This window comes from Schistocerca gregaria, chromosome 9, assembly GCF_023897955.1.
Source record: "Schistocerca gregaria isolate iqSchGreg1 chromosome 9, iqSchGreg1.2, whole genome shotgun sequence".
Classification (NCBI taxonomy): Eukaryota; Metazoa; Arthropoda; class Insecta; order Orthoptera; family Acrididae; genus Schistocerca; species Schistocerca gregaria.
The window spans coordinates 130121499-130134389 of NC_064928.1; the positions used below are offsets into that span (position 1 = coordinate 130121499).

At 44.2% G+C, this 12891-nt stretch overlaps 1 protein-coding gene across 1 annotated transcript in view; it reads right to left on the reverse strand.

The window, feature by feature from the left end:
* LOC126292204 (esterase FE4-like) overlaps positions 1 to 12891 on the reverse strand; it is a 120556-nt gene that overhangs the window by 102429 nt on the left and 5236 nt on the right. Inside the window, exon 2 of the mRNA XM_049986056.1 lies at positions 6091 to 6228. Coding sequence (XP_049842013.1) covers positions 6091 to 6228 — 138 coding nt within the window. The remainder of the gene's footprint in view (positions 1 to 6090; positions 6229 to 12891) is intronic.

The window sequence follows — 12891 nt, forward strand, 5'->3', positions numbered from 1 at the left end:
AGAATTACAAGACAAGTTGTATGCAATGAAAAGTCTAACAAGTACAACATGTGGATTGGAGGTAAGCCGAAAAACGACTAAAATAACGAGGAGTAACAACTTCGCTGTTGCCGGTCACAGGCTCAGGGCCCAATCCCGCACGTGATAGCGAAGGAGTAGTGGGAGGAGTAACAATCTCGTAAAAAAATATCCGGATGGAGCACCCAGTGAAGTGCCATTGCTAAAGCTACAGGTGAAATCTGGCCAAAGATCTCAAACTTGGAATAAGAATTCGAATTCCTAGTGATGGAGAGAGCCAAATAGCCTAGTGGTTAAAACACGAATAAAATGTCAAATTTCGGATTAACAGTTCTATCTAATGCTGGAACATAATTCCAAACTTTCAATTTGATAGTTGTAGTGCGGAAAATGTATTATCCCAGGTGATAATTCGAAAGAATAATCCATCACTTACAAAATAAAATTTAAAAAAATCTTCTTAGGGACTTTAAAAGTAAGTTATGTACTTAAATCTGGTAAACAAACAGAACTGGTGGTATTTTTAGAGAAAATAAAATTTATATTCTAGAAACTTAAGAAATTAGATTGTCGGAAGAAAATGTAACAGATACTCGTAACTACAGCATCTTCAAAGGAAAACCTGCAATTAGAGCTCTGAAAGGGACGTGACTACTGGATACAGCTTTCGATGTTCAAAAACATAAAATAGGGATTCAACAGAATTCAAATTTGACTAAGAAAGACTATCTGTCCTACCAGTCAAATGCAATAAAGAAAGTAAAAAACAAAGCGCGTGTTAGTCTGTTAAATTTGGGGCATGCAGCCACGCAAATAAATTTTTTTCCATAGATATTTCGGCCGCGTGTCGTCCGGCCATCCTCAGAGTAAGTCGCAAGACTATTCATGTTAGTATCAAATTTACTGTGGGTATAGATAAAGAGGGCTGCCTGCTCTGTTTGGTTGTTGTCGTCTGCCGTAAAGTTGGTGGCTCATTAGGACATGCCGTATATCGTAAACCAACGCATACAAATCTATATCTACATTATCTACATGGCAGTAGCTGCCATCACTCTTCACAGACCATAGATGTTCTTAAGATCTTAGTGCATAGGGCGCACTCTATATTCGACAAAGATAATTTGCAAGAGGAGCTCCCATACCTCATGAACATTTTTAAAGCGAATGGATTTTCTCCACAACAAATTCCGAGAGCATTCAATAAAAAAAACCTAGAATGCAGGTATATGATGGTAAATGCTCAATGTTCATGGTGTCATATCTCCTGACCTATGTATCTTGCAATGATACATTTTTCTTGATACATTTAGCGGCGACATATGTGAATTCCTTCAGCAAAATGCGTAGTACGACAATAAATTAAAACGGGCGGCAGTTTCTTACAGACACCATCTAATCAGAAGTATCTGGACATCTAGCTGAAAATGACTTACAAGTTCATGGCGCCCTCCATTGGTAACGCTGGAATTCGATATGGTGTTAGCCCACCCTTAGTCTTAATGTCAGCTTCCACTCTCGCAGGCATACGTTCAATTAGGTGCTGGTAGTTTCCTTGGGGAATGGCAGTCAGTTATCCATGGAATGCTGCATCGAGGAGAGGTATCGATGTCGGTCGGTGAGGCCTGGCACGAAGTCGGCGTTCCAAAACGTCTCAGAGGATTCAAGTCAGGACTCTAAGCAGGTCAGTCCATTACAGGGATGTTATTGTCGTGTAACGACTCCGCCACAGGCCGTGCATTTTCAACAGGTGGTCGATCGTGTTGAAGATGCAGCCGCCATCCCCGAATTACTCTTCAACAGTGGGAAGCAAGAAGGCGCTTAAAACGTAAGTGTAGGGCTGTGCAGTAATAGTGCCACGCAAAACAACAAAGGGAGGGGGGGGGGGGGGGGGGGGGGCAAGCCCCCTCCATGAAAAACACGAGCATTCTATAACACCACCGCTTCCGAATTTTACTGCTGGCACTACACACGCTGGCAGATGACGTTCACCGGACATTAACCATACCCACACCCTGCCATCGGATCGCCACATTGTGTTCCGTGATTCATCACTCTACACAGCGTTTTTCCACTGTTCGGTCGTCCAATGTTTACGCTTCTTACACCAAGCAAGGCGTTATTTGGCATTTAGCAGCATGATGTGTGGCTTATGAGCAGTCGCTCGATCATTAAAACCGTTTCATCACCTCCCGCCTAACTGTCACAGTACTTGCAGTGGATCCTGATGCAGTTTGGAATACCTGTGTGATGGTCTGGATACATGTCTGTCTATTACACATTACGATCCTCTTCGTCGGCGGTCTCTGTCAGTCAACAGGCGAGGTCGGCCTTACGCTTTTGTGCTGTACGTGTCCCTTCAGGTTTCCACTTCACTATCACATCGGAAACAGTGGTCCTAGGGATGTTTAGGAGGTTGGAAATCTCGCGTACAGACGTATGACATAAGTGACACACAATCACCTGACGATGTTCGAAGTCCGTGAGTTCCGCGGAGCGCCCCATTCAGCTCTCTCACGATGTCTGATGACTACTGAGGTCGCTGATATGGAGAACGTGGCAGTGTGTGGCAGCATAATGGACCTAATATGAATAACGTATGTTTTTGGGGGTGTCCAGATAGTTTTTATCACATAGTGTATCTTAGGGTTTATGACGTCATGTATTCTGAACAAAGTGTTGCACAATTATGTAATTTTTCTTGTATATTCAGTGACACATCTGAATACTGTCTGGAAATTGTGTCATGAATAGCGATAGTAGTAAAGAATTAGTAAATTTGAATGTCATACTTCATGTTTGAGTTTCACAGCATGAACAGTGAAAACATAATAAACGACAAGCTTCTTTCCTTTCATCATTTTGTTGGAGTCATCAACGAGAGAAAGGTTCGTAAAGATTTGCAATTTTGTGTACAGTTTGTTGCAGGTCTCTAAGTACTCTCATTATCAAACACAGGATAACTGAAGCGTGGGTATTCTCGCGCTGATGTCTCACCCTCATCCCACCCCCTTCGATATCTGGGTGGTTGTTATCCCCACAATGATTATTTCCAGACAGTAAATGATATGTGTACCAAGTTTGGTTGCAGTCACTCCGACTGGTTTAGGTTGAGATGTGGAACATTCATACAAATGTATTTATGTATATTTTTGTACTGTGTAATTTAAAAATATGTAGCCTATGTCTGCCCAAATGTTCATTAGGTGATCATGTAGAAATTTGAAGTAAATTGGCCAAGAACTCTAATAGAGATTTTTGGAAACCATATTTCCCCTTTGTGTATTACATACATGTATGTTTGAAATCAGATTACGAAATCTTATCCAGACACTGATCTTTCTCTTGTCCTGAGGGTAAAGTAAGCAAAATTTGATGAAGATCGGAATAAAAAAGTAATAACTGATAAATTGCAGCTCTGCCTTGCCCCATTCTCTACACAAACTTATCCCTCTCTAAATTTTACAACATGTACATAAGTACATCTACATCTACATGACTACTCTACAGTTCACAATCAGGTGCCTGGAGGAGGGTTCTTCGCACCATCTGTAGACTATTTTTCTATGTTCCACTTCCTAACAGTGTGTGGAAAAATTAAAATTTAAATGTTTCTGTACGACCTCTGATTTCTCCTATTTTGTCACGATGACAATTTCTCCCTGTGTAGGCTCGCTACAGTAAAATTTTTCACGTTCAGAGGTGAAAGTTGGTATTGATGTTTCGTGGAAAGATCTCGCCGCAACGAAAACGCCTTTGTTTTAATGATTGCCATACCAGCTCACTGACCATATCCGTGACATTCCCTCCCCCGTTTTTGCGATAATGCTAAACGAGCTGCCTCATTTGGACGGTTTCAATTTCCTCCATGAATCCTGTCTGGTAAGGATCTCACATTGTGCGGCAGGAGAGGACGAAGGACCATGATTTAGGCAACGCCTTTAGCAGTCCTGTTGCATCTTCTAGGAATTCTGGCAATAAAACGAATTCATTGGCTCTCCTTTCAATCAGAATTACCTATATGTTCGTTTCAATGTAAATTATTCATAGTTGTAACACGTAGCAAATCAGTTGAATTGATAGCCATTAAATCTGTGCAATTTATTGTGTAACATGAATTTAGTGAATTCATTTTAGTATTCATGTGGATGAAATTACACTTTTCATGATTTAGAATCAATTCCCGCTTTTCGCACCATACAGAGATCTAGTCTAAATCCTTTTGTGTGTGGTTTTAACTTTCTGGTGACTTTACCATTTGGTAAATAACAGCGTAATCTGCAAACAGTCGAAGAATGTTGCTCCAAATCACGTATTTTCTGAATCCTTGCTGACCATGTGCTAGTAGACCGTTTCCTTTCAGGTAATTTTTGATATTTGAACACAGTATATGTTCCATAACCCTACTGCAAACTGACGTCCGTCATATTGGTCTGTAACTCCTATTTTCTTTCTTGAGTATTGGTGTCACGTGTGGAACTTTCCAGTCCTTTGATATGGCTCTTTCGTCGAGCTCTTTCGTCCTGCATCCTTTGAGAGTGAAGCCCTTTCTGCATTTTCCCGAGACTCTCCAGTATAAGCGCCCAGTCCATTCAACACAACACCCACTACCTGAGTAGCCATCTCCTGTGTATGGTTGACCCGTGACTTATTATGGAGAACCCAAAACCTCGCATTCGGGAGGACGAATGTTCAATCCCGAGTCCGGCCATCCTGATTTAGGTTTTCCGTAATTTCCCTAAATCGCTTCAGGCAAATGCCGGGATGGTTCCTCTGAAAGGGCACGGCCGACCCTTCCCCGTCGTTCCCTAATCCGATGAGTCCGATGACCTTGCTGTCTGGTCTCCTCCCCCAAAACAACCCAACCCAACCCCAAAACCTCACCACTCTATGGCGTAAGTCGAGAAACCTTCAACCTACACGGTAACAGAACCGTGTGAGCCTCTGCTTCAGATCCTCCATTCGGCTCTGCACGAAAGATCCACAGATGGTCTAGTTGACGCTGCTGCAGATGGTGAGATCTGCCTTAATCTCGCGAGCAGGATTGAAAATCTTTACCACTTCAGCTAGCCGCCTGAAACCAGAGAGAAACTCTCCTAATCCAGAACAACACACATTTTTAATACCAAAATTAGCCACCACCTGCAGTTGGCTGTATCCTGTGCTCTTCATGGTATCAGGAACCATTCGTTTCACACCTGGAATGACTCCTCCAGGTGTACACACACAGTGTAGTCTGGATTTGTTCTCCTTGTAGACCACCATAACCTTTACAAGCTCCATTATATGTTTGGCATTGGAGTTCCCAACTAACATTAACCCCACCTTTTGTGACTGACCAGACCTTGCAAGCTTCTTCTGGAACAGGGCGAGTGACGGCATCTGGTTCAGGATTTTTGTCAAGCACATATATAGCGCCCTAAATCTGTTCATCTGATGAATCAAGAAGGACACGCGATCGCCCCTCCACCCTCCGGAGGAGGCCACATCTTGCCACACCTTGAAACGACCGCTCACTTGGCTAGGGTGAGGCGTTATCCTCAATGTCGGCAGTAACCAGGGAGGGTCAAAGTGGTGGACAAATCGGGGGATTCAGTGGGCGTGCTGGAAGTAATTTGCATCCTTACATCACATAGTGAAGCCCACTGGCAACAGCCTCAACCTGCACTGAAACCAACACCACCTGCAGTTGTGGTGAAGCGTTACAAATTCAGCCCGCGTCGGACTGCAGCAGTCACAGTCTCTATCCATACTAAAGCCAGCGGACATATACTCCACAGTGTTATAACACGATGGAACCGTGATGACTGGATACACAAATACACAACAACTTTAACCTGACTAGAATGCGCACAGTAAATAAAAGATAAAATAGTTCTTGTTATTATAAGCTCGTTACAGCTCACAAACTGTGCTCTGATTTGCTGCTGCCTAGACGGTAGCTGTTCCCCAACTGAGTAACTCTTTTGTTTGTCTCTGAAGTCGAGCCTCAATCTTCTAAGAGGTGTGAGGATCCTATTGGTCTTATAGTGCCGTGTTTTCATATAGGTCAGAGTAGCTGCGATTGAGATGTACCTTGGGCGTGCTAACGTTGATGAAGAGGCAGTCCTCGTCGCCAATGTACTTCCCCACCAGGAGGTCCATCTGCGGCGCGACGTTGCCCTCTTTAGTTGCATCTCGGACTCCACTCCAAGCAGCAGGTGGTTGTGGTGGCTGAAACATACAACATACACACGTACTGTCGCAGAGCTCCACCCTCACATTTTGTCTTGGAGGTAGTGATTGACTTTTTCACCGCACACTTAATATCCTGCTTGACATAATCACAGGTAATACTTTATACAGGGTGTCCCAGCTATCTTGTCCACCCAAAATATCTCTGCATCAATAACACCTATTGGAAAACGATTTTCAACGGTATCAATGTAGGCCCATGAATGAACATATTTGGAAACATTCTAAAACGAAAGCGTACGTGTTTTTTAACACAAACTTATGTTTTTTTTTAAATTGACCTCCTATATGTTTTCTTCAGCAATCCATAACATGACAAAGCACATACACAATGGCGTTGATTGCATAGCAATATTCACATTACATCCCGAGATATTGAGACGCGAAGTTGACGCTCGAAACACCCGACATGCGCTGCTAGCGCACGTCCTGAGGCTCAGGCGTGAACCCCATGTTGCCCGTAATCGCGATGTGATTGACATGCGTAATCACACCTCCATACTTATCCAGGGATCCGAAACGAATAATACGGTCTGCTGCCATCCTGCATTAACGTCGTACATTCCAGCAGGTATTTATCCCATAGGCTAGGGGTGATGCGGTTCTGTAACATATCTGTGTACCGCAACGTTCGTCACAAAGTTAACTTCGCTTATCGTTAATCCGTTACTAAAAAGGTAATGCCGTTCAACGTTAAAACTTTACTTTACTGTAGATATAGCGCAAGTGACAGTTAATCATTCACTCGTAATAGTAAAATTCATGTTGATGGTTTTGGTGAAACGAGCAAGCGGACTAAAAGTTTTACCGTTTTTCGGACCTCTTGATAAGTATGGAGGTGTGATTACACATGTCAATCACATGGCGATTACGGGCAGCATGGGGTTCACGCCTGAGCCTCAGGACGTGCGCTAGCAGCGCATGTCGGGTGTTTCAAGCGTCAACTTCGCGTCTCAATATCTCGGGATGTAATGGGAATATTGCGATGCAACCAACACCATTGTGTATTCCAGGAGGTGGTCCATTGTTTGGGTCTGTACGCACTGGTACGTGTCCGTCCCGTCTCGGTGTCCCCCTTTACACGTGTTTACGTTGCATCTGCCCACCCCAGTTCGTCGGCGGTTGAGGGTTCTCCATAATGGCCATTTTAGTTCATTTCCGGAGGCCAATTGTTCGTTGGGTGAGATTAGAGGTGCCTGGTCTCCCGTAGGCAGTTTTGCCTGCCATTGTGACAATCTGGCCTTTTGTTTTGCGGTTTCGAGCGGTTGGACTGAGGTGAAGAAACTCCGTCTCGATTTTAGACGTGTGTGTCGACGGTTTTGTCCGAAGAGAAGGTGGCGGTGGTCGCGCAGCTGCTTGAGGCTCTGCTTCGCTTGCTATAGCTCATCTGATGTTGGGTGGAGCTATGCCACTAAGCAAATAAAGTTGGCTAACCGGGATGGGTCTTAGGCATCCCGCGATTACGCGACAGGCATCGTTCAGCAGAGGATCGACTCGTTTCGCATGCGCTGATCTTTCCCAACCTGGGGCAGCGTATTCAGCAACCGAGTAGCAGAGTGCAAGTGCCGACGTACGTAAAGTATGTGGGTCGGCACCCCATTTTGTGGAGGTGAGCTTACTCAGGAGGTTGTTTCTTGTTGATAGTTTGCCCCTGACTTTTTCTACGTGATGTCTATAAGTAAGTGTGCGACCAAGGGTGACGCCTAAATAACAAGGAGTGCTGCTGAACGCGATCCGTTGGTTGTTCCACGTGATGTTTAGGGTATGTTTGGCGTCTCGGTTTCGAAGATGGAATAGGCAGGATAATGTTTTTGCTGCGTTCAGGCGTAGGCAGTTGGCTTCGTAGTATGGCGTTAGACCGTTGAGGGCATTCGTAAGGCTAATTTCTATGTTGTTGAAGTTCCGACCCTGCAAGATCATCCGCGTAAGCAAAGCTTCTAGTCTCTGGTGCAACTGGTTGATCATTCACATATATGTTGAAAAGAGTGGGTGCGAGGACACTTCCTTGGGGTAGTCCATTTTTCTGGATACGCCAATCGGCTTCGCTTCCCTCCTAGGTTTACGATGAACCGTCTGATGACTGAAGGGAATGTAAAGAAATCTTTAAGGTTGTGTTATTGTAGTCTACTTACGTCGAAAATCCTGCGCCATTTTGTTGCGGTGTTATTTGCTTGAGTTCACGACATCGTCCACAGTACATACATAAACAATTTATTTAATGTATACATCGTGAACACTTGCAAACAATATTACAGTAAAGTGACGTGGTATTTTTGACGTAAGGAAACTGTAACTATGATAGCTCAACATTATAGATTGGTTCACATTGTATTCAATCATTACTAACGATAGTTACGTGTACATAGGTCGTTTCTGCCGTCGTTTTTCGCTGTAGGGCAACACCACCCCAAGAAACGAAGAAGCAATAAAGATTCGTGAACTGAAATGAACGCCAAAGAAATGTGTATTCAGACGGGAAGACCCCTCTGAAGACAAACCCGTTGGTTCGAAATCGGTAACGACGCTAGCTGTGTGAAGAAACAATACCGGCTGGTTTCCTTTTTCTTCTTTCAAGAATCAGTCCTTACAGTATCGTAATGACTGAGAGATGAAAACCATTGAAAATGTTAACCGCGAAGGAAATTCTAGATTGTCACAACCATTGGCATATTTTGAACTTCAACAGTAAAGTAAGTCTTGTGCAGAATTCTACTATTCTTTAGCCTACAAATGTACAATAGACGTTCTGAAGTTTGGCTGTCACTTTCCGGCGTCGAAGTCATTGTCATCTGTCACGGCACGGTGAAGTACATGGTGACTGGGCAGTTTCTAAATTTCGTTTAAAGAGGACTGTATCGATAATGCAGGTTACTGTCGCCGAAGCCAGTGTGGTGACCTGCGCAGAGCACGACCAACAGAAGAGGGAAAAAATTCCCAGCGACCAGGAGGCTCAAGGAGTCGTAAGCCGCCGGCCAAGAGATTCCTCTGCAACAGGGGGCAGTCAGTGGGTACACCTGGCGCGACTGGAGTGACCGAATCTGCTAACTGGCTTTCAGCGACATGGGGACAACATTAAAGTTACAGACCTATGTTGGATACCTAAGGATGTGACAAAATCCTGGCATAGCGATATGCACATTTACAGACCGGGGTAGTACCACGTACATGATCTATAAAAGGGCAGTGCACTGGCGAAGCTGCCGTTTGAACTCAGGTGATTCGTGTGAAAATTTTATGGCCAGACTAGGAGAATTAACAGACACTAAATGCAGAATTGGGACAGTCTGTTTATACAATTTTTAGGGAATTCAATATTCCGAGATCCACAGTGCCAAGAGTGTGCCGAGAATAATTATGTTCAGGTATTGCCTGTCACCATGGCAACGGCGTGACTGGCGGCCTTCACTTAACGACCGAGAGCAGCGACGTTTGAGTAGACTGGTCAGTGCTAGCAGACAAGCAACACTGTGTGAAATAACCGCAGAAATCAATGTGGGATGTACGACGAACGTATCGCTTAGGACAGAGCGGCGGAATTTGGCATTAATGGGCTACAGCAGCAGACGACCGACGCGTGTGCCTTTGGTAACAGTACGACATTACCTGCACCACCTCTCCCGGGCTCATGACTGTACCGGTTGGACCCCACACGATTGGAAAACTGTTGGTCAGTCATATGAGTCCCGATGTCAGTAAGGGCTGATGGTAGGGTCTGAGTGTGGCGCAGGCCCGTTGAAGCCGTGGAAGTAAGGAAGATTGGGCTTAACGTTCCGTCGACATTAGGGACGGAGCACAAACTCGGATCGTGTCAAGGATGTGGAAGGAGATCGGCCGTGCCATTTCAAAGAAGCCGCCTCGGCATTTACCTGGAGGATTCAGGGAAATCACGGAAAACCTAAATCTGGATGGCCAGACGCGCGTTTGAACCGTCGTCCTCCAGAATGCGTGTCCTGTGTGCTAACCACTGCGCCACCTCGTTCGATACAAAGCCATGGACCCAAGTTATCAACAGGGCTCTGTGCGAGCTGCTGGTGGTGTCATTACGGGTGGGCTGCACGTACATGGAACGGACTTGGTCCTCGGTTAGGTTCAGCTTTTTGTAGATCATTTATGGCGCTCATGTTCTCAAACAACGTGGAATTTTTATTGATGGCACTGCGCTATTTCACAGGGCCACAAATGTCCGTAATTGGTTTAAAGAACATTCTGGACAATTCGAGAGAATGATGCGGCCACTCAGATCGCTCAACATAAATCTCATCTAACATTTATGGGACATAATCGCGAGGTCATCTAGTCTACAAGTAATGCACCGATAACACTTTCGAGATTATGGATGGCTGTAGAGGAGGTATAGCACAATGTTTCTGCACGAAACTTCCAACGATTTGTCGACTCCATGCCACATCGAGTTGCTGCACTTTGCCGTGCGAAAGCAGGTCCGACGTGATACTAGGACGTATCCAGCGACTTCCGTCATTCTAGACGACATGCAACTCAGATCCTAACACGACTAGCAATAGCACACAAGGACTTACTGGATAAAGTATTGGAATTTTTTCTTAACTAACGAGAAACTTTAGATCATAAAAGTCTGATAAGAACTCGCAGAAGAACGTTGAAAAGTACCTTTGGATGTCTTAGGTATCCAGCCCTTGCGATTCACCAAGAATGTGGATCAGCGATAAGTGTTTCAGTACCATGTAGAGATAGTAGCCACCTCTCACTGCGATCGAGGGTACTTTGAGGGCTATTCAGCATCCAATCTACAGCCGAGCTCCACAGTCAATATTTCTGCATTTGGTCCTCTTTTGAGGACGATAATGCATGGCCACTCCGTGCTCGTCTCATGAACAGCTACCTCCAGGAAGCAGGAACCAACCAAATGTAACAACCTGCCCTGACATGAAACTAATTGTGTGTTACTGCGACCAACTGAAAGTTGCACTGATTCATCGTAGGAACATCCACTCTCCCTTCCCCACTACCCCTTCCTCTTCCCCTGTACTACGGAAGGGGCTAGGCGCTTCAGTCTGGAACCGCGTGGCCACTACGGTCGCAGGTTCGAATCCTGCCTCGGGCGTGGACGTGTGTGCTGCCTTTAGGTTAGTTAGGTGTAAGTAGCTCAGAGTTCTAGAGGACTGATGACCTCAGATGTTAAGTCCCATAGTGCTCAGAGCCATCTGAACCATTTTACTACGTCAGGACGGATACTTAGAAGATAGCACAGGCTTGAGCGGAAAAGTCTCAACAATTTTGTGGACAGAATTCCAAGCAAGAGCGCCAAGGAGGTTACAAAGTATGGGGTGGACCAGTCCAACACTGAATGCGAGCCACAAGTAGATTTTGATAACACAGATGTGCACTTTTCAGTACTAATATTATGTTTTCTTCTTTAGTTTCAAATCGTCCATCGTTCCATACTGTGTTTCAGTCTAGACCTACAAACGTTCCCAAGCAAGCTGTGAAAAAGGTTTATAGCAGTTTATATAATTTTACCATTAAGTTCACAAACATAGTACTCACTTCCTTGCTGTTTTGTTGACTGATGTCTCAGTTGCATCGGCAAACTGTAATTTAGTTGTTAAAGCGAATTGCATAACAGGTGCTTGTTAGTCCGATAGCATATTTTGTGTTAGTGTGACACGCAGTAGACTCTTTACCTTTTCCAGTGTACTAGGCTGTCCTCCCGTCTCAGTCACGAATACTGGCAGGCAACAAAATGTTCTTAGAATCATCCAGACATTTGGAAAATGTTCGGTTTTCATTCAAGGTTTTGGAACTCAAGTGAAGTCAGGTACCACCTTAAGCTGCTTTCGTGTCTCTAACTGAATAGTGTACCTGTCATGAGAAGACAAAGATGGATCCTGGGTAAATTATAGTTTTAGCAAAGTAAAAAAGCATTTGATACTGTGACAGACATATGTGTCGGTATTGAAAGGATAAATTCTGCCGCAACCAACTGAACGAGAGAAATGAAAAAAATGGAAGTTATTAAAAAACTCAGACAGAAAGAGATGAGGTACATAAATCATTTTCCTCATATCACTGAATTTCTCATATAAGTATTTTCTCTATAATTTATAAAATAATACCTGAAAGGAGTACTTGATAGGTAAACGTGAGAATTGTTACTCTTTCTGATGAGCACAGTTTGTTTACTTATTCTGACGAGAGTTGCAACAATGAGTAGCATTATTTTTTTCTGTTATGTAGCTGACATACTTGAACCAGATGCGTACAAAACAATTTAAATAAAATCTGTATAAATTTCAGTTAGAAATGTTTCAAGATTTGGGTGCAGTAGCAAACTCCTGTACATAACTGGCTGTGTGCAGATGCACGTTCTGGTAGCTGAATATTCATTCAAATAAAGTATGAAATGAGTGGACATTTTCTGAATACACAACTCAGTGCGCCTTTTACACGACGTGTGGACGAGATGTAAAGTTGCTGAAGTCACCGAGCGATAAGTTTCCTCGATGCGCTGCTTTCCAGTCGTGTTTGGTTAGGCGGCAGAATGTAGCCTTACAATGGCGTTCACAAGGCACGCCAGAATGCACACACAAACGAAGTTCAGTCTGCCGCAGATAATAACGTGGAATAAACACGGTATCAGTATCCAACGAGTACGTTGTCATG